The 26,735-nt window shown below is 44.4% G+C and overlaps 1 protein-coding gene across 1 annotated transcript in view; it reads right to left on the reverse strand.

Moving 5' to 3' along the window:
* abtb2b (ankyrin repeat and BTB (POZ) domain containing 2b) overlaps nt 1-26,735 on the reverse strand; it is a gene marked incomplete at both ends in the record, with an annotated part of 105,792 nt that overhangs the window by 33,595 nt on the left and 45,462 nt on the right. Inside the window, 2 exons of the mRNA XM_080737738.1 lie at nt 2,189-2,399; nt 15,367-15,516. Coding sequence (XP_080593864.1) covers nt 2,189-2,399; nt 15,367-15,516 — 361 coding nt within the window. The remainder of the gene's footprint in view (nt 1-2,188; nt 2,400-15,366; nt 15,517-26,735) is intronic.

The raw sequence follows: 26,735 nt of genomic DNA on the forward strand, positions 1-26,735 counted from the left end.
ACGTGCAAACAATTTTAGCTTATGATACCAACCGACCGCACACCCGTTTTCTTGCCTATAGACGCGCGCACCCACACACGCACACATGTAGTCAACTTACCACAGCTTAAAACACACTTTAGTTTAGAGGGAGCTGCTAGCCATTTGTATGGTTGAGTGCTACACCTCGCTGCAACAGACAGGCCTCCATACATCACACCGCACAGCGCCATTAACCTTTACACACACGGCACCACTTTGCACTGACATTTGGACCATACTTGGAGTTGGGACATGCACGCACACATGTTATTTGACGGTTGTGTTTTTCTGTGCGACACTGAGGAGCACATACTGTGTCTACAAGCACGTTGTGTGCTTGTAGATGTGCTGTTTTCACTACTTTTGTGCAACGGCCTTGTCTGATGAAGCAGGGCTTTGCTTTGCAAAAAGAATTACAAATTTGAAACTTGGAGATACGAGGTTTCTGCCCGACAGTGACGATATCATTTTGTGGGTCCTTGACATGAAAAAGGTTTGAGAAATGAGAACCCTTTTTCTTTTTCAAGAAGAAGAATGTTTTCTATGGCAAATTGACACAATTAGCAGCAGCGATGCTCCTCGAGAGACTACGCACTACAACCACAAACAGAGAGCAAGCACTGTCCATTAATCAAAAACAAAACTGTGTTGAAAGCAAATACTGTCTATTCCACCGAACCATGAACATATTAAGTATTGCATGACAGTTGCTCTTGATTTCAGAGCACCACAAAACATTGATTAATTTAATACCCAAGTGTTTTATGGGACACAAAGCCTTCCAGAATTGCTTGCGGTAAACAGCAGATACACAAGCACGCAACGTGTCACGAATATGACGCATTGTGAGCTTGTAGATCTACTATAGCTCCGACAGCGGCACACCACAAGTATAAACGAGGCTTAACTCTCAACCATCCGGTTTCTCAGGGCAGAGAGGAACGTCTTAATTACCATAATTAGACAACAAAGGCGAACACAAGAGGTCGTTTTGAGGAGGGCTTAAGCAGCTATTAGCTCCGCCTACAACACCCATTACCCCTCAGTCCTGATTAACACCTTAAAAGGTGCTGTTTACCCCTACAACAGACTAACTAACACCTGGGGGCAAGCCTCTCTCTCTCTCTCTCTCTGCCTCTCTATGTCTCTCTGTCATTTACAGAAGTTTTTCCCAAACAACGGGTCAGGACCCATTGTTGGGTCATGGAAGTTCATGGATCTTTTTTTTCCAGTTTCCTACCTTTTGTTTAGATAAAAGATATATACTATAACTATAACACTATAATATAATAAAAGAGTTTAACGTCTATGTCGGGTGGAAACCTCGTTATGTCCCAAACTGTTACTTTTCAGGATTCAAAATCAGAAAATCTGTGGGAGGAGTAGTTTATCTTGGAGGGGAAAGAAAGAAAGAAAGATGGATGGATGGAATAAAGTCAGAGAAGTACTATATTAGTGTGGTTGCCCTGCAGGGGCACTAAATATCATTAAGAACTGAAGTAGAAAGGAGATATTGGGGGGACGGGGAGTCGGACTGCTATGGGGATTAGAAGTTATTTGTTAAGCTCTTCAGGTTTGTTTATGTGACAGTGGATTTGCTCACTCACTAGTAATTATCACCCCCTCCTTAGCCTGATAAGATCTTGGTCTCTGCTGCAATTAGGGAGGTGATCAGAACAGCATGACAATGGAGACAACAAGAGCTAAATGGTAAATGGTGCATTTATATAGCGCTTTTATCCAAAGCGCTTTACAAAGATTGTGCATTACATTCACCCATTCACGCACACATTCATACACCGTTGGCGGAGGAAACCATGCAAGGCACCAACCAACCTACTCACCGGGAGCAATGTGGGGTTCAGAGTCTTGCCCAAGGACCCTTCTACATTAACTCAGGGGGAGCCAGGATTCGAACTGGGAACCCTTCGGGAACCCTTCGTGCTCTAATAACGGTTTCTCTACCCCTGAGCTATGCCGCCCCATAGACTGAAAATAACTTTGTACTTCAAGTTTAAAATGATACTAAATATTTTTTCAAGTGTCCAAATAAATTCCAAATATTATCAAATGATCTCGCGGCACCCCTGGACTGCTGTCACGGCACCCCAGGGTGCCCCGTCACCCACTTTGAAAACCCCCTCTCCCTCTCTCTCTCTGTGCCTACCTCTCCTTGCTGAGCGCCATGCGCGGGGGGTCCAGGTTGGGGTTCTCCATGGACTCCATCTGCGGGCAGCGCAGGAAGTAGTAGAGGGTGTGGAGGGCATCGGGCGACCAGGACACGGGCTGCTGCGGCCGGGTGTGACGCGCCGGGCTGAGCCCCGGGCGCACCGCGCTCAGCCGCTGCATGTGATGCATGGCACGGGATACCAGGTCACCTGGGGGAGAGAGAGGGGGAGAGAGAGGGAGAGAGAGAGAGGAGAGACAATTTGTTAGTTTACTAAATCAGTGGTTCTCAACCTTTTCAGGCCGCGACCCCCAAAATAATCATATTTGAACAGGGGACCCCCCTCCCCCCCACACCTTCACGAGTACTAAGAGTTGAGGCATCACATTTTATATAAGATTGTTCTATTGTGAAAATAGCCGATCTACATGAAGATCTGCTATTTTTACAATTTCTGCCTCTTATATTTGACAATTTGACCAATGTTTAATTTGTCATTTTAGAGGTATTAAAAAGTCCTTAAATTGTTACTTTAGAAATGTGCAGATACCCTCTATACACATGAATTTATGTTGGTTTGTTTACTGTAGAGTAAGAAAACAATGTTGCACATTAAGTCTGGGTTCTGGGGACCCCCCAAAATAATTTGGGACCCCCCTGGGGGTTCCGGCCGACAGATTGAGAACCACCGCAATAAACAAGCGAATTGTCTCTGCAAGTTGGAAATCTCATGTCAAAAATTCTAAAAAGAGCAGCCATGCCAAATACAACCACCGTCCGCTGTATGAGTGAGTGCTTATTGACTTTCACTGTAAAATTGTGTCGTTCCAAAATAGTAAAAATAGCAGATCTGCGAGCTCGAGCTCGCAGATGTGATATTTTTTTGATACTTTTGTGTGACGCTGTATAATCAGGTAGGGCATTCATTTACGAAACGAAATATGGAGATAAAGAGATTTCTGCCCGACAACAACGAAATAATAGTTGTGCCAGTCCAATAATATTGTGCCACAGTTCAAATTCAACGGGGGTGTAACCATGTTTGTAAGGCTCACACTTCCCCTCAGTGCCCCCTTTAAAAAATACTGCCCCCCCACCCCACTATATGAAAGCACTAATGCATCAAATAATCAGGGGTGACCTTCAGGAAAGCACCTTATTGCAAACCTGTTGCAACCCAGATGCGACACCCCGAGGGCTCTCAAAACAATACCGGATGTCCCTCTTTCCTTAACCATTTACACCCCCCCCCCCCCCCCTCCCCCCTCTCCTCTCCCTTTCTTCCATGCTGTCCATTTGGCCAGCAGTCTGTCCCATTAGCAGTGTTGTTAACAGTAAGCGCAGCCAGACGGCCAGTCTAAACAGCCATTCATCCTTAATCACTGAAAGAGTTAATGGCGGGCTGCTGTTTACACCACATGGCTCTAAAAAAGCCTGGTTTGTACGTCGCTGCGTAGCGGATGTCACCGCGTTGTTACAGTGAAAGATGGGCTGCGATCAAGAACTGTATGTTAATACAGGGGTCTTCAACGTTTTCAGTCCAAGGACCCCTTGGTTGAGAGAGAGATGAAGCAGGGACCCCCCACAACATTTTCATAGATTCCATATAGTTTCATCGTTTGACAGCGCAATCATCAGTGTATTTTGGATGTCAATTTGTGTTTTCAGATATTTAACCACTTGAACCGTCAATACTTAATAAACTTGACCTTTCACTCTGTACTTAGTCTTCTCTTGTTCCCCTCTACACCAAAGCTCTTTGCCGAAAATAGACGATCTACAAGCTCACAACGCCTCGCGAGATCGGCTATTTTTGGCAAAGGTTCTCAGAATTTGGATACTAGGGTTCAAGTGGTTAATATAAAAAAGGAGAAAAAAAGTTTCTATCACACAAAGATTTGGAGGACCCCCTGTTGAAGACCCTTGCGTTAATACAATACAACTGAAGTCAAGAACCACTCAAATCATACTGACGGTGATTGTATTTGGTCTCGCTGCTCTTTTTTGAATTGAGACATTTTGATCTGTGATCTTTCAGCGATTAAGACCTAAAAAAATTGCAGCTTTAACGAAACCATTCAGCGATTTCTTCATGGCTACCATTCAATCACTCAGCAGTCAGCAAGCAGAGCACAGCTGTGGGTGTGTTGGTCCCACCAGCCTTCTGTTGAGCTCTGGCAACGAACCCATTTTCATAAAACTTTGACCTTATCAGCTTAAAAACGCTTTGTCTTCTGGCGAGCGCACAGCGGGTATCTAGCGCCGAGGCTGCCAGCTCTGTTGGAAACTGCAGTGTGCCGAGATGAATATCGTCCCTGTCGGGGTGGAAACCCTCACATGTCCAAACGCCAAACTCCAGAGCCATTACTTTTCAGGATTCTAATTAAAACAATAACAAAAAAGTAGCAGATCTACAAGCTTTAAACGCGGCACGAAGCAGATCTTATGCTACTTTTGATGCTTTTGTGCGATGCTGTACTATCATCAAGCAGGGTGGGAATTTACGAAGGAAAAAAACCCAAAAGGGTAAAATGTGGAGATAAGAGGTTTCTGCCCGGCAGCAACGACATGGACGTATAGTGCGTCTGGTTCAGGAGACTCATCCAGCCACGCAGTCAGGCTGAGTGGACAACCACATGTTGATAGAATCAGCTGGAGACAGGCTGCTTATACAGTTCAGTCGGGAACTGACGATAATCGCTCTTGTTGTTTCTCGTGGTAAAAAACACGTATCGTGGAGATTTATTTTATCGTGAAAATGCAGCATTGTGAGCTTGTAGATCGGCTATTTTCACTACTTCTTAAACATTTGTTTGATATTCATTCATGAAATGACTTAGAAAAACATTGTTTTAATCGTGAAAAAAAAATTTTTTTTTAAAGAAAAATGAAAATGTTTTGAAATAATAATAATTAAAAACCAAATATAGGAAACCAAAAACCAAAACGCACACACACACACACACACACACACACACACACACACACACACACACACACACACACACACACACACACACACACACACACACACACACACACACACACACACACACACACACACACACACACACACACACACACACACACACAAAAGCAGATAAGACGGTGGGGGTTTAGGGTTTGCTAAAAGTATGGGATGTAGATAACATCCTAGTGCGTGACTGAGGGGAGGGGAGGGGCAGGGCAATAGTGGAGAGGAGAGGAGAGGCCAGACGTGGTGTGTGTGTGTGTGTGTGTGTGTGTGTGTGTGTGTGGGGGGGGGGGGGGGGGGGGGGGATGGGGGCGGGGCGGGGCAGGCCGTGTTTTGGATCGTGTAACGCTCATTTAGGATAATTACCCTCGGGTTAATTTCTAACCAGATTACCAGAGAGCAGGAGTCTGTCCGGGGGCCAAGGCTAAGGATAGATGGAGTGTGTGTGCGTGTGCATGTGCGCATGTGTGTGGTGTATTTATTACTATACTTGCGCCGGCCAAGTGTCCCCGCAAGCATAGTAGAATTTCAAAAAATAGTCACTGTGAGCAGTGTGAGGACAAGTTTCCTGGTGAGTTTCCTCACAAGTACAAAATTGTTGTGGATGTTAGGTATTTTATATACCTAATATAAATTGCCAATCTATAAGCTCACAGCGAGAGGCAGCGTGCCGTGCTGTGAGCTTGTAGACCGGCTATTTTCAACGGCGTCCTAAAATGTCTATGTCCTCACATGTATAGCAATAGAAGTGTGTGTGTGTGTGTGTGTGTGTGTGTGTGTGTGTGTGTGTGTGTGTGTGTGTGTGTGTGTGTGTGTGTGTGTGTGTGTGTGTGTGTGTGTGTATAATGAAGAGATTGAGTGCTAGATGGGGTTGGCCGAACCAAAAAGCCAAGGCCCCAGCTGAAAGGGGCTCCTTTGTACTCCCTTCCCACCACACGCAGTGCCTCCAGGGGGTCTCCCAAGAAATTCCTGCCCCGTGATGGAGAGCTTCTCCGAGGCTTCCCCAACCCGATATCTGTGCCCGGAGACTGGGCTAAAAAGAAAAAAGCCCCATGGAGCCTTGGACGGATATGAAATACTAACATCCCTCAGATTCCAGGTTATATTGGATGGCTCTTTTCTCTTCCACCAGCGAGGCAATAATGTGCGCCAGCCAGCCAGCCAGCCCGGCCGCTGTCCAAAACATGTTGACAAAGTGATTCACTTAAAGGTAAAGCGGAGCGGGGCTTTGCCCCCATGGACATGATGGATACATGCGATTACATGGAATGCTCCGACCGACCGGGGCTAGCAGGAGAAGCCAACTCTGCCGCTGGAGCAAGTTCAATGCAAACAAAAATTCAACTGGGTTATCTCTCCAACTCGGTGCCTCTAGATCAGGGGTCTTCAACAGGGGGTCCGGGACCCCTAGGGGGTCCTCAGAGTTACTACAGGAGGGGGTCCTCTAAATCTTTGTGTGATAGAAACTTTTTCTCCTTTTTTATATTAACCGCTTGAACCCTAGCATCCTTTTTTTGAGAACTTTCGCAGATCTACAAACTCACAACGCTGCGAGGCATTGTGAGCTTGTAGATCGGCTATTTTCGGCAAAGAGGTTTGGTGTAGAGGGGGAAAAGAGCAGACTAAGTACAGAGTGAAAGGTCAAGTTTATTAAGTATTGAAGGCTCAAGTGGTTAAATATCCCGAAAACACAAATTGACATGAATCCAAAATACACGCTGTCAAACCATTAAACTATATGGAATCTATGAAAAAGTTGTGAGGGTCCCTGCCTCATCTCTCTCTCAACTAAGGGGTCCTTGGCCTGAAAACGTTGAAGACCCCTGCTCGAGATCAGTGCTTCTCAAACATTCTCATGTCAAGGACCTCTGAATGTATGTAACGTATTGGGCCGTAAACCGTTCCTTAATTTGCTGGGGGAGGGGGACCCCCTGGAACGACCCTCGACGACCCCTGTGGGGGTCCACAGACGTCGCTTTGAGAACCACTGTTCTAGACATGCTATATGGGGACCCAGGTTTTTTTTTCTCAGAGGATTTACTGTGGAGCTCATTTTGCCGAAGGTAAGCCTGGCTCTTAACTCTTTAATGATCCTCTCCGTCTTCCGGACAGCCTAGTGGTGCTCTCAGGTTTTCCCATGGCTAATGGGAGACCATTTGCCAGGGCTGCAGGTCTTCAGAAAGGTCCACATTTCCAGTGATTTTTAGATGTTAACTCTTTTACTGCTTCGGACGTTCCCGTTCGCCCCAATTTTGACCCTAGCTCGTTGCCATTATACGAACGCTCGTTCTTTTACCTTGTCTGATGACTGTAAGCTGATGAGGGGTCGCGCGGGTGTGTACAGTAAAAACATCTCCCGTAATGCTGCTTTCAAATCTCCACCACACGTAAACATCAATTATGTCCAATTCACTTCCTGGCTGTTCTCTGTGGACCTGATCTAGATTATGCATTTCTATGCTCTGAATGGACGGTAAGCGGAGCGGCCCAATTCACATCCATTCTTTGCATAAGGCTGCCCTCTGCCGCCAGCTTGGCTAAAGTACACATATAATAAGGAAATAATCAATAGATCTTTTTCTATAACATCGCAAAGGTAAGCTGCTTTTTGCTGGCACCAGCCCCAATAAATAAATAATAAATCTGGCAGTAGAACTGTTAAGATGAAATGTCCAGCATCCTGCCACTCACTAGACTAGACTGTATATGCTGCGGGTATGTGGCGATCCACTGGCTCCAACACAGATGCCCCTGTGTCTGCCCAGCCTCTTGGGCATAGATCAGAGCACAAGCATGTGTGTGTGTGTGTGTGTGTGTGTGTGTGTGTGCGCGTGGATGCGAACAGGGTATGCGTATCTGAAGGATGCCAGCCCTGCCCAGACAAGCCCGGGCCCTCACGCCACCGGTGAGCTGTGGCACAAAGGGGCCAGTGAGCGAAGCCGCGGAGAGGGAAAAGAGTGCGCCTGTGTTCAGAGAGAGTTGTGTGTGTGTGTGTGCATTTTCTTAATGCTCCCTCCAAAACGACGGCGCTCCTTAAAAAACGTGGCCTTGTGCCGCGGAGGACAAGCGGCAGAGTGTTAGCCCAGTGTGGCGGGAAGGAAACCTATCCCGTTCCTCACTCAAACGGTAGACCCCCACTACTCCTCCGTTTTCAACCCCTCCTGAAAACCTCACTCCACACCTCCATCTCTTTACACCCCCCCCTCGACCCTTAAATTTTATCCTTCACCTTTCCTTTCCACATCCCTCCATCTCTCCTTCCCACATCCATCCATCTCTCCCCGTTCCACCTCTCCGTCTTTTAACGACCCCGATTCCTGCGATCTGCGGCTGCTGCCAGGTATCCGGTTTAAACAAGTCACAGGTACTACAGCACAGTACAGTACAGTACGAGAGAGCGTGCGTGTGTGCGTGCTCGTGGACGTGTCTTCCCTGTCTGCCAGCGGAATCCATTTAAGCGTCTGAACAACATTGCCAAGATGTGTTATCATTGTTTTCGATCCATGTGATGTGATATCCTTTGTGATCGTCAAGACATCTCCGGAGTTCTAACATCTCCCGTCAGGAGTTCAGCAGAACTCGGCTCATTTTATGCTGATGTTGGGAGCGAGTTTTATGACTTGTATACCAGGGAGGGGAGTGGCAGCAATTGTTTCTTTTTTTGATATATAGTAGATTGCTGTCGTGTGAGGGGCATATGGCATCCCATGCATGCTGGCTAACATTTGCGAAAACAATTGTGGTTTGAAGCATTAAAAGATTAACAGTTATTTTCTGGGGAATGGGACTAGAGCAGGGGTCTTCAACAGGGGGTCCGGGACCCCTAGGGGGTCCTCAGAGTTACTACAGGGGGTCCTCCAAATCTTTGTGTGATAGAAAACTTTTTTCCCCTTTTCATATGAACCACTTGAACCCTAGCGTCCATATTCTGAGAACTTTAGCCAAAAATAGCGGATCTACACGCTCACAACTGAGCTTGTAGATCGGCTATTTTCGGCAAAGACGTTTGGTGTAGAGGGGGAAAAGAGCAGACTAAGTACAGAGTGAAATGTCAAGATATGTATTGACGATTCAAGTGGTTGAATACGTATCTGAAAACACAAATTGACATGAATCCAAACTACACTGATGATTTTGCTGTCAAACAATGAAACTCATTTATATGGAATCTATGAGAAGGTTGTGGGGGTCCCTGCTTCATCTCTCTCTCTTAGCTAAGGGGTCCTCGGCCTGAAAACGTTGAAGACCCCTGGACTAGAGCCATGGGTCCATTTCTCCCTCTCAGCCCGTTTACACTCAGGATAATCTAACTGTGGGTATACAGTGGTTAGCAGTTAAGATTGGCAGTGTCACCAGTTGGCTGCCTCTGTGGCACCACTGTAGTGCCGCTGAGTAAATGTGGTACCACCTTTTTTAGAGGTGTTACAGCATGTAATGTGGCTGATCTGCCACAGGGAGGCACATGTGAGTCCATGAACCCTACATTACAGTGTTGGCAACATGGCAAGGGTGAACAGATTCATTGTGATTGTTGACAATGCAGAGTTCAGGTTGAATTGAAATGCAATTGTTGCTTTATACACAACTGTGTTTATTATACTTAAAAACATTTGACAAATGAAAAACTAGATGCGCCTAGAACTCAACTAGATTTGTAATAATAAGTATGCTAATGAATTCTAATTTCCTCGCGACCCATGACAGGAATAATAATAATTATAATAAGGGTAATAATAGTACATAAAATATTCAGTCAACAATTAGAAAAATACGGTTTAAATAAAAACATTGGAAACAGTTTGAATGGACAGCATTTTAGAGGCTAAAGGAACAATCAAACCCTGATGTCCTGACTAACAAATCTATATCCTGGCCTAGACAGCTGTAGCTTAGTGGTTAGTGAGAATGCCTAGAGAGCCTAAGCTCCTGTTTGTCCCAGGTTCGATTCCCGGCCATGCCAGCTAGGAATTGATGTGTCCGTGAGCAAGATCCCTATTGCTCCCTGAGCCCCTGCTACAGAGAATTGGCGGTACTAAACTACTCATTTGCATGTCATCCAAAGTCTGCTAAGTTGTTGTGCATTATAATAATTATATTTTCACACTAATTATATGGAAATGCATTTGATTGTTTATTGTTTGTTTTATTGTTTATAAGGCATTTCATTGAAATGTTACTTTTTTAAAAAGGCCTGAAAAACGTTTTTTTTTTTTTTTTAGTAATAAACTAATCTGCATTTTAGTCTACAAACTGTGTTGAATTTACAGATCGCTACTTCAACAGAGGTCACACAACCACTAGCCATATAGCTACAGCTGCACTGCTGGTATGAATGAAAAAACAAACAGAGGCCAAACCTGTTTGGCTCTGAGCTGGGGCCTGGAGTCGACCCCCGTTCTAAGGAGGCAAAGTTGCTGTAACTGTCTCACATGGGGGGGTGGGGAGTAGGAGAGACCCAAAGCAAAAGACATCTATTAACTAGGTACGAGTGAGCACTAATCTTGCGATTGAGAAAGGCTGCCATTGGGCATACCTGGCTCTCTAGAGAAAACAGACTTTGCACCCACTGCGCACAAAATGCAGAAACTGAGAGACACTGTTTAAATAAAATTAGTCAGGATGATTTCTAAAGAGATTGCCTCTTTATAAACAACTATGTTTATTACACTAAACAATGTTAGAGCAAGCAAACAACAACAAAGGGTCAAATTTGTTATCCTGCTCTACCACTAAAATGTGGAACACCCTACTGAAGGCCTTAAAGGAGTGTAACTTCCTAACATCCTTTAAAACAGCTTTGAAAAAACACTCGAAACTGCTAACAATGAACCTAGCTTAAGCTAGGTTAGGCTATCTGTCATTCAATGTTGTATGAGTTAAACAAGGATCTCAATGTAAAACAGCATTGGGCTTTCCTGAGCTTATCCTTTTAATTTACCTTTTTACCAGTGAACTGTATACTGTCATGAAAGTCTACCTTTTCCTATGCAAACTTCTAACCAGTTTAAATATAGGCCTGTCTTTAAAGTGGCAATCTTCAGTCTCCATAAAATGCAGGTTTACAAAAAGTGATTACAACTTATAAATATTGAGATTTTATTGTATTGATTTTTTTCCCTGTACGGTGTTCCTTGAGTACATGGGGACTGAAGAGTTTGTTTCTTTATAAAAAACGGTTTATTACAATGAACAATGTTATTTAGACAAAGCAAACACACAAGATATTGGATAGTGTTAGCACCCCAAGCCGGAATGGAACCCCAAACTCCCACTTACAAGCCCTCCTCAGAGTCCTCTAGACCAGCAGATGACTATACACCACTGTAATGCAGTAGGCTAACATCTCTCCCTTTATCTGCGACTCCTTGGAAAGTCTGAATAGATGAGGAACAAATATGTAGAGTTCTTAATAATAGTATGAAAAATATATTTTCCACTTAACAGAAAAATAAATAGGAACTAAAGACAAGTTAAGAAACAGTTAAATGAACACCGGGGATACATGTTCTAACTCAGGATGCTCAGAGTCAATGATATGCTAAATTACTGGTTTAACACCTTGCTTTTGTTAGCCTCATGGCCACAGACTTTAGGCCATTACAATGGACTCTTGACCGGGAGTGTCAAATGTCAGAGACTTGCACCGGACACCAGTAACTCCACTATAGTTGATCCATTTGATAATATCTGTTAGGCTACACTCAGATACATTAAAAGATTGTTTTATTGTGTAGCCCAGGAGTTTTGTGCCCCCCTCCCCAACACACACACACGATGGCCAGAGGTTCAGAGTATGATCCCAGCTTTAGGCACTGAAGTGCTCTACATGTTCAACCAAGATCCCGCTCAAACAAAGGGTCATATTTGTATACCCTTCACCACCAGTGGTGTAGAAAGTATTCAAATCTTTTACTTTTACTTTTCAAATCTTTTAGTTTGAAAGTGTTGGCCTCAAAATGTACTTAAAGTACATGAGCCTACTGTATTACAGTCACTCATTAGCATTACAAGTAGTTTTCTTTTCACTTGTCAACAAGCTTCTATCTGTTGATTGAAAGCTTATTTCTACCTCAAAATGAAGAACATATTACTTTAACACACACACATGATTTGTCAGGATACTGTACTTTTCTGTCTACACATGCTTGTTCTAATGAGTTCCATTCACATTAGCAGAGAGAATTGTAAACGGTTCAATAACATGCATTATATACGACTTTCCACACAATTAGTTTGACATTATAGTTATTATAATAATGCACTCACTTAGTAGACATTGGATGACATGCACATGACTAAAGCTATACATTTTGGGCCATATCTCAAACTCACTGTAGCAGGCGAACTAACTTTAGCCAACACAATGATCTCTCATCAACAGGATGAAGGTAGTCTAGTGGGCTGAGAGTCAGACTTGGGTGTCAAGGGTTGGGGGTTCAATCCTTGCATTAGCCACTAAAATGTTGTCCATTGCTAAAGCTCCAATGTTTTACCATGTTTAAATATAGGCCTATCTTTTAAGTGGCTTCATAAAATGCAGATTTACAACTGCCAAAAAATGATTACAACTGAAAGATTTGATTGGTTTGATTTTGTTCCTTGGGTACTGGGGACTTGTTTCCACAGAGAGTTATATTTTAAACTTAATTAAAAATATCCATGAAATTAAAATATTATTGCTCACTCAAGCTACCCCTTGAATAATTTTAAAGGGATAAACAACCCAAGCTTATTTCTGCCTCAAAAGATAAATTATGAATATGTTTTTGTATTTATTTTGTCTAACATTGTTTAGTGTGTTTATTGTTGTTAAATATTATAAACACAGTTGTGTATAAAACAACACTTTCTTTTTCTTTTAAAAAAAGAAGAAAAAACAGCTAACTTAACTTTATTTTTTTTCAATTGTCTATTTGTTGACTGAAACTGCCTGGGTCTGGGCATTAGTTGCTCTCTGCCACCACCTAGTGGTGGAGCTATAGAATAGAAAATTAGGTGGTACCACCAAACTGCCATTGTGGTACCACCACCAGCACTTTCAAGGTACAACGACTGTACAATACGTTCTTTCCAGGCTGTCAAGCTTCCTTGAGGTGGCTGGATATCTGAAAGCTCTTCCTGTGGACTGGAGACTGGTCAGACCCAATCCCCGCTCACCCCTCCGATAAGATACACAGTACAAACAGACGCACAACGCAGGAAAACAACATTTACGGAGTGATTTCAGACCATAAGAAGAAGAAAAAAAGAGTGAGATATATCGTCGTTGTCGGGTAGAAACCTTGTATGTCCAAAACCGGTTGTTTTGTATTTATCATTTTAAAAATGATTTAAATTAGTGAAACAGCTGATCTACAAGCACACAACGCCTCGCGGTGTGCTTGTAGATCGGCTGTTTTCACTACTTTTGTGCAACAGCTTTATATGGTGAAGCAGGGCTTTACTTTGCGAAAACATGTACAAATTTGAAACTTGGAGATACGAGGTTTCTGCTCCCCAGTGACGATATCCTAGAAGTCTGGTACGGGCTGAGAAGTGGTTTTGTTCCTGCTTGGCGATGGGGGTTTAACGCATGGCTCCATATGGTTTACGTCTCCCTGATATGCACTGATGTATAGGAGGAGACAGCGAGACAAGACGGACCGAGAGGCAGACAATACAAACACAGAACGTAACCATTGCTGTCTGAACAATGACGCGCCATCCAAAGTGTTATCGCCAAGCGATTCAAGGTTCACAGCGACAGCAATGTTGTTTTTGACAGCAAATTTTGATCTAGTTTTAGTCTTTTGAATGAAATGTCATTTTATTTTAGTCATAATTTAGTCACCTGAAATTTTTTAGTTTTAGTCTAATTTTAGTCGACTAAATATACGTTTTTAGGCGACTAAATCTACAGTTGATTTAGTCAACTAAAATGTATTTTGACAGGCCTTGATGGCATCGCAATGACTGATTTTACACATGGTTGCGTGCTGAGCTTGTAGATCGGCTATTTTCAGCACGCAACACCCGTGAGCAACGAAACAGGAAATGACTCTCTTCTCCACTCGTCCCTCCTTAACGTTTTAGTCTAGTTTTTATTTTGTTGACGAAATTGTCAATATATTTTGTCTTAGTTTTAGTCATCACAGCTTAGTTTTTATTTTGTTTTCGTCAGTAGTTTGTCATAGTTTTAGTCGACGAAATCAACACTGAGCCACAGTATAACTCTGAGAGTATACAAATGGAACCAAATGAACCGGTGGTCCATTTGGTTCCATTTGTAGACTCTCAAGAGTTATATAACACTAAAAAAAACATGCGTCTTATCACTAGGCTGACAAAAAGTGTCAACCACTTCCCACGCACAGGCTGACTGCAATAACAGCCTTTTTGGCAGAAAGAAGGTCAGAATCTGCTTGACGCCTCCATCAGAGTCAGCAAAGTTGGGAAGAGGAGGCCTTTTAGACAAAATGTCAGGAATGTTTGAAGGGATCGTTGGAATGAACACAGAACTGTCCGATGCATTTGTCATCTCTGTACAATGCTACATTATTACCTTGAGCTGTGATATGAGTTGATAAGAAGAAGGTTTTTTTGGGAGTTATTTTTAGTCGAGGTCGACTCTAAGTGCTCTTCCAGTCGGTGAAGAATGTTGTGCTTTTCTGTCTTTCTTTCTGCCAGACTAGTTTAGTCTCTGTTACTGAACTTGTAAAACTGTGAGAATCTGCTAAAGGGAGGCTCCAGACCCCACACACACACACACACACACACACACACACACACACACACACACACACACACACACACACACACACACACACACACACACACACACACACACACACACACACACACACACACACACGCACATGCACATGCACATGTACACTAAACACTAAAATCCTCAGTGTTAATAGATCTCAGAGAGCTGATTTTACTGGGTTTACAGGGTTTCGCACTGGGATCTTAACTCACAGAAACTATGCCTAAACCTAACCATAACCTCACTGAAAATATGCCAAAATCTAACCGCAACCTCACGGAAACTAAGCCTAAAACATAACCTTAACCCCGCAAAAACTATGCCTAAACCTAACCATAACACCAACCATTGCCTCACATAAGCCATACAGAAACCCATCCTCAAAACCACGGCCCTGCGAGGCAAAACCCCTGGGAAAAGAGTTGCGACTCCTTCCGGCAGGGTGGGTGTACTCACTGAGCTCAGAGATGCTGCCCACGCAGGTAGCCAGCAGGGACTGCTCCAGGGTCCTCAGCTCCAGCTGGGCGTAGGCGTCCTCTCTGCTCTCCTGGGCCGACTGCTGGCCCTCCTGGTACGGGCTGAAGTGGGCCGGAAGGGACAGGACACCTGGAGAGGAAAGAGAGGCAGATCAGTACATGTTGACAGTGACTTCCCAGCTCCGTCTATGGTCTGTCACAGAACTGCATTTCCCAGAATTCAGTTCAAAACAAAAACCACGGGAAGTAACGCTACCAAAAGGAATGCTGCAGAGCGTCAGCACTCAGGATTAACACCGTGTTTAGTTGACACAACACATATACATTCAACCTTTATTCAAATTCTCGGCGAGATCATTGAGGGAGACCCTCATTTACAATGACGCAAAGATTACACACATATAAAACACAATAAATAACATAACAAAGAGAAATAAACAATAATGTTGACAACAATCAGTTAAAACAGTTGCATACAGGTAATGCACGGTTATTAGTTAAACAAATTGAGTTTACAAATTGAACCAACATATCATCACTGTTGGGCATAAACCTCGTATCTCCAAGTTTCAAATGTGTACGTTTTTTCGTAAAATAAAGACCTGCTTCATCATACAAGACTGTCGCACAAAACCAGTGATGCGACACGTTGTGTGCTTGCAGATCAGCTATTTTCACTATTGTAAATCGTTTTTTTAAATGATGCAAAACTAACGGTATTGGACCACCCGACAACAACGATATATACTGGTACTACGTGTGTCTGTCAAAAAAACATGCAGTTAGATTTCTGTGTGCTTGTGGTCCTTGTGAGACGTAATCCCATACCACCCAGGGTAAACAAACCAAACGCTGAGAAAACGTGAAGCCTGCCAGTCCACACATCCAGGAAAATAAACAGGCCAATTAGGCTAATACAAACAACATCCACGCACAACCCAACCCATCAGATGTTTGTTTTTTCCTCAATAGAAATAAGAGTTGCTTGATTTAATAAATACGAGAAAACCAGTGGCATGAGGAGGAATGCCAGGCTTCACTGAGCAAAGATTAAATACTCACTGCCTCGCTTGTTGATACGTGATGTGATGTACAGACACAGAATACTGTATTATTATATTGTCTCGGGTGGAAACCTCGTTATGTTCAAAAAGGGTTGCTTTTCGGCATCCCAAATTCAAAAAACGGCAAAAAGTAGCAGATTGACAAGCAAGCTGCGGATCCGATATGTTTGATGCTTTGGTCTGACACTGTATAAGTACAGTATGATCAAGTTGTAGGGCGTTAAATTAACCCATAATGTGTACCCCGAAAGAAAACACAAAAAGTTAGAAAATGGAGATAAGAGGTTTCTGACCGACAGCTCCAGGCCTGGTTTACATGTAGGTGTCCACGGATAACAGGTGGAGGAGACACTAATGTGACAGGAGTTTGGAATGAGGATCATAAATTGAGGACGTCACCACCACTGTGTTTTCTGCCGGGGAGACCCTCCACAGAGCGGGGCGGGGGGGGGGGGGGGGGGGGGGGGGTTAGAGACCACCACCAGCTCAGAACTCTGACCCTACAACTCTTTTGACCCTGGGTAATTTGCATACACCCACCCACCCACCACCCCCTCTCAAACCCGACAAAACACCAGATGGGAGGTTTTTGAACAACTTAAACCCTGCCCGTATACCTTAGTTCAGTGTTCACAGACTAGTGATGGGCAATCCCGTTCATTTCAGTGATCGGATCATTTCGTTCACGTTCACGGTAAAGATCCGTTCAAAAGATTCGTTCAAATGATTCGTTCATAGCGCGATCGTCCCGTGAAAAACACAATCGCGGGAGCGTTTTTATTACATCGCGAGTACAGCCCGCCGTCGCGTCCTGTCTGCCGGCCGGGGCTTTTAGGTGGAGGGGCGGGGGTGTGAACGAAAGTGTGAACGACCCATTTCAGGGATTTGAACGAATCGTTCACGAGTCATGCTAATGATTCGAATCTTATGAACGAATCACTCATGAACGACACATCACTATCACAGACAGTGGCACGCACGGCACCCAGATATCTGTCCAGATATCTGTCTGCACCTCACAGTTAGCAGCTCTTTCTACCTATAGTGTGTGTAGGTGTGGGTGCACCCAAATGAAATGCTGTTTGCTGGTGCACCTACAGTATTATGAAAAGGTTACTTTTGGCACCTGAACCTAAAGACAGCTCCTTGCAACCTAGGGATGGGACGATATGCGATATTATAGTTAATCGTGATATCGTCCTCCGTCATGCACTGGGATCAATTCACCTTTTATTTGCCGAGCTGCATATCCGGTACCACTTCTATAATTAGTAAAAGGTACTTATAATATACATAGTTGATACAGTCTTTTTCTCACTCTCTATCAAATGTCTTGACAAAAAAATTGCCGATCTACAAGCTCAGAACGCGTTGCAACGTGGCGCGTTGTGAGCTTGTAGATCAGCTATTTTTTGGCAAATGTTCCGCCCCAGGATAATGGATTTTGATTGTCGCGATAATATCGTAAATCGTAATCGTAAATATGAAATTTTCATATCGTCCCATCCCTAGTCCTGAATGAACACTGAAGAGTTTAGCGTGGATCAGCGTCTTTTCTCCATGCTCCTCGCTGTGGTATGACACGAGCTGCAGTTTTCAGACAAACAAGGTTTGTTGCCCGAACATGAACCTTTACTTTGGCACCCGAACCCTAAAGACAGCTCCTTGCCAGGGAGGAGGAAACGAGACATGTGACCCCGCAGAGAGACGCTGAACGGAAAGATGATCAGCGCAAAAAAGCTCGTAATTTATGTGCCGAGGACAAGAACGGAGCTCGTCTCCACACCCACACGTCCCGTCCCGTCCCGTCCCGTCCCGTCCCGTCCCCCCCGTCCCCCCGTCCCCACAAAAGGGGAAAAGATGTGCTTTTGGGCTCCCATCCCCAAAATGACATTCCCATGTGCTTCCGGGAACAAAAAAAAAAAACTTTGGGTCCTTGTGTTGCGTTGTTGGAATCTGGGGCTCATCTGCTAAAAGGATGTTGAAAAGGAGGCGGGGGGAAAGAAACTGCTGCTACCTAAGAAAAATCTCCATAATCCGGGAGGCGGAGGTCCCCTTACAACGGGCCACAAAATGAACCGCAGTTAAAAAAGAAAAAGAAAAAAAAAAGAAAACTAAAACAAAGAAAAGACCATGCTTCTGGGACAACACAGGAGAGAAACTGAATATTTAATCCCCCCTCCTCCTCCACTCCCGAGTTAAAGCTTCTCAGTGGAAATACTACCATGTCCACAAACAGATTCCTGCATGGTAATTGCCAAGAACGTTTGCTTATGGTAAAACAACAAGTCCCTTAAGGTTTTCTTTCCAGAAGTCAGCATGTTGATTTACAATTATAATGCTGTGCCGTTATGATCTGGAACCAAAAACACAGCATCAAAAGTAGCAGAACGGCAAGCTCGAAAGCGCGGCGTGAAGCGACACGTTGTGAGCTTGTAGATTTTTGCTGTTTTGTCATTTGAATCCTAATAAGTTACAGTTTTGGACATATTATTAGGTTTCAACCTAACAGAGATGATATGCAACATGATATGGGTTCTGCAAAAACACACACAAACACACCCACAAATAGACACACACAAAACACATGCGTGCACTTTGCATTCCAGAGACTCCACAACTAAAAGGGGAAACAAAGGCATTTAAACAGGTACAATACTATCATCACATCGTCGTTGTCGGGTGGAAACCTCGTATATCCAAGTTTACATTTTTTTACGTTCTTTCGCAAAGTAAAGCCCTGCTTCTTCATACAAGGCCGTCGCACAAAAGTAGTGAAAACAGCAGATCTACAAGCACACAACGCCTCTGTTTTTTTTTTTTAATGATAAATGCAAAACAAACGGTTCTGGACATACAAGGTTTTCACCCGACAACGACGACATGGTGTGTGCCAGGTGTCCAGGTCATTGCTTTCATATGACAGGCTGTGTGTACATCATCATCATCTCAATAAAGACAGTGAAAGTTGGATTATCATCGTTGAGAGCTGCGGCAGGCCCTGTGTGTCGTAATAATGATGATACAGTATGTTGACTTAAGCCCAGCGGACGGAAAAGTAACATTACATTTTCTCAAGGATTCTGCACTTGAAGTACAATTACTCCAGTTAAACAGTGAACGCAGGACCTTTACTAGTAGCATACAAGTATTTGGTACTGCTATCGGAGTACTTCTTCCACTCCATGCTCAAGCCCAGCAGAGCAGAAGAGAGAGAGAGAGAGAGAGAGAGAGAGAGAGAGAGAGAGAGAGAGAGAGAGAGAGAGAGAGAGAGAGCAGGGGCGTCAATTGTTGGGTATGGCAGGGGTATGCAGCTGCCATACCCCAGGGGGGAAAATAAAAGTATAAATCCACGAACGTCTCTTTGTCTATCTGTGCTGGTTATTATGTTGTTAAATTACAGTAAAACAACTACAACTGCAACATTTTACAAAATGGTCACTTTAACAAGGTATTATAATTATATTCTCCACACTTGTATACTCCCCATCTTGACAAAATGGTATATTCCCAGGTTCTGCAGGTCAGCTGCACAGGTGCAATGCATTATTGTTAATTGTGGCACGTTTACTAACATGCCAAGTTTAGCTGCACTTGAACAACCATTCCAGGCTGCCATATCCAGCCCAAGAAACTGTAGAAACGGGGGGGGGGGGGGGGGGGGGGGGAAATAGAATGTACTTCTTAAAATAAATGTATCATGCCTGTTGCGCGCGTGCAAGACACCAGTCATGTTGCCATACCTTAGCTTTTTCTGAACTGACGCCACTGAGATTGAGAGAGCCCCCTTTGCTCCATAGCGGAGTGCTTTTTACAAATGAAAACCACATTGACAGAATTAAAGACACATTCACTCTGGCAGACTCTGGCTACCTACGGGAATCAAGTCCCACATAAATGTGTGCCTCCGTTTCCCTCTCTGTCTCTCTCTCCAATCTACTCATCTCTCTCTCTCTACCCCCCCCCCCCCCCCTCTCTCTCTCTGCATCATGGGCCTGTGTGACATGTGCTGACTCCCCTTGTTTCATCACAATGGTAACGGCTGGGCTGCCTGCCTCTGGCCCGAGTGTTAACGCTGCACAAAGGGCAAGTACATGAGTCAACACCAGAGTGTACACAAACATTCATGCAATGAGAATGGATTCGCGCACACTTACCGGTAATTTAACTCTGAGAGCGCACAAAATGTACAGTCTATAGTGTGCGCTCTCGGAAGTTACAAATGGATAATAAAAAACTGAAGGAGAACACTCGAGGCCAACACACAGACACGCACTCACATTACTGTTTTGACCCGTCAATTCAGGCAGTTTAATTAGGGTGCGATAAGAAGAAGCGATAATCCGCCGTGCTTTTGCGAATTATCGGATAAGAGCGCGAGTGTCCGCGAAGAAGCCCCGCCCTCTCCCTGTCCCGAGAACAGATTCTGTTAATAGAGTTAGAGAAAAGTCGACGTTAACGAGGGAAGTTCGCGGCTCCACGCTTGAACGCAACAACAACACTCCCTCTGTCGCGCCGTTGTGTACACACTCGCACACTTTAAACAGTCTCAAAAGTGTTTACTTTAAGACGGCCAGGGTCAACAAGCTCAACAACCCGCGGTGACCTTTGGCGAGAGGTGTCGTAGCTGCCACCACTTAAACCCCAGCATCCATATTGTGGGGGAAGGCTTTTGCAGGAAATAGCAGATCGATAAATCTAACTCTTCCACAAGAAAAGATCAAGGTGTGCGCGTGTGGGTGCGTGCATGTACCGTTATGAATGTGAACGTGCATCGCTATACACATTTACAAATGTCAGAATAATCATTCTCACTTGTCAGTCTGATCATTTACATAATGCTACTTCTTTATACCTGCTGGTTTCTATATTTAGCACAATAAAACAGTTACAACCTGTTCCGGAGCTTGTCGTCTTCACTCGCAACACAAAATGTCATATTTTGGTTTAATTCAATATTCTTAAAAACCATGTCAAACAGGCTCTGTACCAATGCATCCATAACCTTTTAAAAGCTTTTGGGGGGGAATATTTCTATCTCAGGCAAGCCTAAAATAGACCCATCTCTTGAACTTTCGCAAACTGCCTTTAAGTGTCGGGAGGGAAAAGACATCTTTACGGAGGTTACCTTTTTTTTCTTTAAGCAATACACGGCCCTTTCAATTAAAATCCGTGTCCTTCTCTCAAAGTCTCAGTCAAGCATTCGAACACCACCGCACTCACAGCGGTTCCCACAGTCCCACCCCGCGCTGGTTTCACCACCAGAACCCCAGACTGCGTCATCCATGGCCTGGGCTGAGCACCGCAGCCAGCAGCACACAGGGCCGGTCCCCCATTCCCCCACCACCACTAATATCACCAGCATTCAGTCATCTCCACGGATCATCTCTCTCTGGCTCTGTGGACTGAGGAGGAGGAGGAGGTGGGACTGGACTGGAACTGGACTGGACTAAAAAAAGAAACATATGGACTGGACTTGACTGGACTGGACTGGACTGGGGGGATGAGAGCAGTGTTGCCATATTTTACAACCCGGATTTGTGAAGACCAAAAGCAGCGACCTATAGGCCAAGAGCACCTTAAAACTATACAGTATATCGTCACTGTCGGGCAGAAACCTCGTATCTCCCAAGTTTCAAATTTGCTAATTTTTTCGCAAAGCAAAGCCCTGCTTCATCAAACAAGGCCGTCTCACAAAAGTAGTGAAAACAGCAGATCTACAAGCACACAAAGCCTCGCGGTGCGAGGCGTTGTGTGCTTGTAGATCGGCTGTTTTCACTAGTTTAAATCATTTTTTAATGATAAATACAAAACAAACGGTTTTGGACATACAAGGTTTCCACCCGACAACGACGATATGTCGGCTATTTGAAAATAGTCGACATGTGAGCTTGTAGATCTACTATTCAAAAAGAAAAAAATAATAACATTTGCAAAATTCCCTGAGTCTGACACAAATTATAATTTCAGACGAGGGTCTCGTGGACGCATACACATCAAAATGTTTGAGAACCACTGGTTTGACTTTGAACAATATAATCAAAACATATTGGAAGCAAGCCCGAATAAGCAACTATACTAGCCTGCAAAAAAAACCCGCAACCACCAATATTTACACGACTTTACAGAAAAACAAGCCCAAACTAGTCACTCATATAAATAATACGCGGAAATGGCGACACTGGGCGAGAGCAGAGGCAGAGGGGAAGAAAGAGAGAGAGAAAGAGAGAGAGAGAGAGGGATAGGGATAGAGACAGAGGGCGAGGCGAGGGAGTCATTGTGTTGTGGTCATCATGGTTGCGTCTCTGAGGTTGACCCAGCGAGCGTCATGTGGGGATCCCAGCTACAAATCACCAGCGGTCTAAAGCAGGGGTCTTCAACAGGGGGTCCGGGACCCCTAGGGGGTCCTCAGAGTTACAACAGGGGATCCTCCAAATCTTTGTGTGATATAAACTTGTTTTTCCCCCTTTTTATATTAACCACTTGAATAAAAAAATACCCGATCTACAAGCTCACAACGCCTCGCACCTTTTTTTTAAGAAGACATTTGCAGACAAATTGATCTCAGTCAACGATGCGTTGGATCATTTTAGTTATCAGAAATTACATTAGCAAGGCCAGGGAAAACAATCTAAAAATCACAATGCTGCTTTGTTTTCTGAAAAGATGTCTCGATGACCTAGCTGTATCGTGTCACGGTTTGTGATGTGGTGTTGTTTTCCTTTTATATATATATCGCACATTACATAAAACTGTCGGAAGACATTTGGCGATGGTTGGCTTTGTTTGAAGGTACTTTCTTTCAGCGAACGCGGCCTTGAAGGAAAACATGTCAGCATTGTTCCTACCATCTCGGCCCTGATAAAAGCACATTCCAGCATGGCAAATTGGTCTGTGAATTTTCTTTGTTTTGTCTAGAGTGGAGGAGGGTGCGAGTGTGTGTGCGGTGCCTCCGTGCGGCGTGCGTGCCTCCGTGCGCGCCGGCGAGACATGATTCGATGTGTTCTTGGCTCTGTGTCTGTGTTTGTGGTATTCTACAACATAAAGGGACGACATCTGAGAATTGGGACGTGCACGCGCTTGAGCATGTACACACACACACACACACGCGCGCAAGTGGACACCTGCCTCGCCCCTTTCTAACAACCTCTTCATTCATTACAGGGTTGAGGAGGCATCAGAGAGAGAGCCAGGGACAGGGGGCTTCAAAGCCGCTTCCCCTTCCCAGCAGAGAGCTGTGATTCTGGGCCAGAAGGCTGCATCCTCGCCCCTGCAAACGCACACACACACCCAGAGCCTGGAGGTCGGTGCTTTGCTGCCGCACAATAAAGCTGTGTTTGACAAGGCCATTATTGGGTGTGGGCGTGTGTCGCACCTACCTCGCCTTGCTGTCTTTCCTTCACTAAGATAGTACTGTATGTCTTTGTCTTTTAAACAAGACACACACACACTCTCACACTGCCTCCACAGTGGCGTCAGTTCAGCAAAAGCTAAGGTATGGCAACATGACTGGTGTCTTGCACGACACCAGTCATGTTGCCATACCTTAGCAACAAGCATGATACATTTATTTTAAGAAGTACATTCCCCCCTGTAAGGTATCGCAGCTGCCATACCTTGCCATACCCAATTGACGCCTCTGAGCCTCCCTCACACCATTCCATGACAACGTAACGCACAGTCCAGATGTGATACTTCAGTAACAGCTTGTCTCTCGTTATCCACCCATCAAAACTCCAAGACACCTGTTCTCTCTCTCTCTCTCTTTGTCTCTCTCTCACACACATACACATGCACGCACACGCGCGCGCACACACACAAACACACAGACTTGTCTTTGCTATCAGATTGCTATCTTTTGACGTACTGAACCTCTGAACCCTGTTTTATACTTTTCACAACTAACAAGCGAAAATAGCCGTTTCAAAAGCCCACGATGCGTCTTAAAACAGCTACACCAAGGTTAAAGGAAGGCCAGTATCATTGAGTGTCTCGTATGTATTGGGGGTGGGGTGAGATAGGCTGACTGTGGGGGGCTCACCATTCACGGATAAAAATATCCACGTGTTTGCCTACTCCGGCCGAACCCTCGGACCACCAACTCACGATCCTTATCTAAACATGGGTCGGAGACGGCGGGACAGAGGGGCATTTAGAACGTTAAGAGAGAGAGGTCTATTAGCATCGGGTGCTAAAAATAATCATTCACTGTTGGGAGGTGAAATCGTTTGTAAAGAAATACTACGACTTGTCGGTATAGCCTAGAGCTGTGGAGACGAACAGAAGCAGCATTCATGTTTGAACTGTTATTGACGGTTGGGATTCAAACTGAACACTCACTCAGGTGTTTTGCATGTTGGATGTGGACCAGCGGTTCCCAAACCTTTCTGATGAAGGCCCACTTATAGGGATGGGACGATATGAAAATGACACATCACGATTATTGTGACAAAAGAAATCGTGATTTACGTCATTATCACGATAATCAAAATCCATTATACTGGGGCGGAACATCTGCCCAAAAATAGCCGATCTACACGCCCACAACGCGCCGCGTTAATTTTTGTGTTAATTTATCCAGTTGTAACAATGAGAAATGTACAAATGTAACACTTCTCAGAGTTACTTTAACACAGAGGATTCTAAGCGCTCTCTCTCTCTCTCTCTCTCCCTCCCTTGTACGTATTCTCACACACACACACACACACACACACACGCACACGCACACCGCACGCCTGTTAGAGCCTGATAAATCACAAGGCATGATGGACAAGGGAAGTGTCGTCTGATCACTGTTCCCTGACACCTCGGTTGACCTTCGGCAGCTAGGGGTCAAGGGTCAGCCGTGACCCCTCCGCCGAGTCCTAAAAGAGGAAGTAACCGTATCAGTTCAGAAGAACACCCACACACACATACACACTGAGACACACACACACACACGCACGCACACACACACACGCTCCCATTAATCACGGACAAACCTTGGAAAGGGAACAGAATCGAAGTTGGCTGAGCAAACCAGAAGGAATCACGGGGCGAAACCGAGAAGAGTTTCCGGGAGCAGACTATTATTGTCAGTTTGGCTCCCAAAACCACACTGACTGCTATTATTTCCCTGTTGGATTCTTCTGGCCGGTGAAGATGCTGCTTATACTATTCAGTGTGACAATTACGTTGATGTGCCAGAACGGCCGGTATGGATAATGCAATAAAACGGAGGTTCACAACCTTTTATGGATCAGGGCCCACACTTAAAAATATTGAGTTGGTCAGATGATTAGACCGCATACATTTTCCGTCCATTGTTTATTTTAATGATCAATCAATCAATCAATCGATTGATTGATTGTATACTTTAAGTTCCTGTTTATACAAACATTTCCAAGGTGTTACAGAAATGATAGCGCTTGTTTCAATATTAATGTTATACTAGTCCTTGCCCGTTCACACATATGTGCTCCGTATTATGTGCAGTTTGGGTTATGGGGTGTGCACAGTATATGAGGGATTGTGAATGTAGGAGCCAAATTTAGGCAACCGTTTCAGCATGCGGCTGTTACCATGGCGGTGGTATCAGTGATGTCAGTCATCTCCAAATTTGGGCAATGTTTCAACATGCGTCTGTAACCATGACGGTGACGCATGCGCAGTGCAGGCGGCGGTATCAGTGATGTCAGTTATCTCCGTATTTGGGCATTGTTTAGTATTAGTGATGTCAACATGCTAGGAGCAGTAAAAGTGCTTCATAATGACCGTGTATGCCGTTGTTACGCGCCAAATAAAACAGAACTTTTAGATCTGCTATTTTTGGTGCGCTGAGAGGCGTTGTGAGCTTGTAGATCGGCTATTTTCGGCAAAGACGTTTGGTGTAGAGGGGAAAAAGAGCAGACTAAGTACGGAGTGAAATGTCAAGTTATGTATTGACGATTCAAGTGGTTAAATATCTGAAAACACAAATTTACATGAATCCAAAATACACTGATGATTGTGCTGTCGAACAATGAAACTATGTGGAATCTATGAAAAGGTTGTGGGGGTTCCCTGCTTAATCTCTCTCTCAACTAAGGGGTCCTTGGCCTGAAAACGTTGAAGACCCCTGGCATAGACTACAGTGAGGCCTGGCTTTGGTTTGAAACATATGTCCATAACGTCACTGTCGGGCAGAAACCTTGTATCTCCAAGTTTCAAATTTGTTAATTTCTTCGCAAAGTAAAGCACTGCTTCGCCGGCCATCGCACGAAAGTGAAAACAGCTGATCTAAAAGCACACAACGCCTCACGGTGCG

Source organism: Nannobrachium achirus, assembly GCF_963921795.1.
Source record: "Nannobrachium achirus genome assembly, chromosome: 11".
In the NCBI taxonomy this organism is placed as follows: domain Eukaryota; kingdom Metazoa; phylum Chordata; class Actinopteri; order Myctophiformes; family Myctophidae; genus Nannobrachium; species Nannobrachium achirus.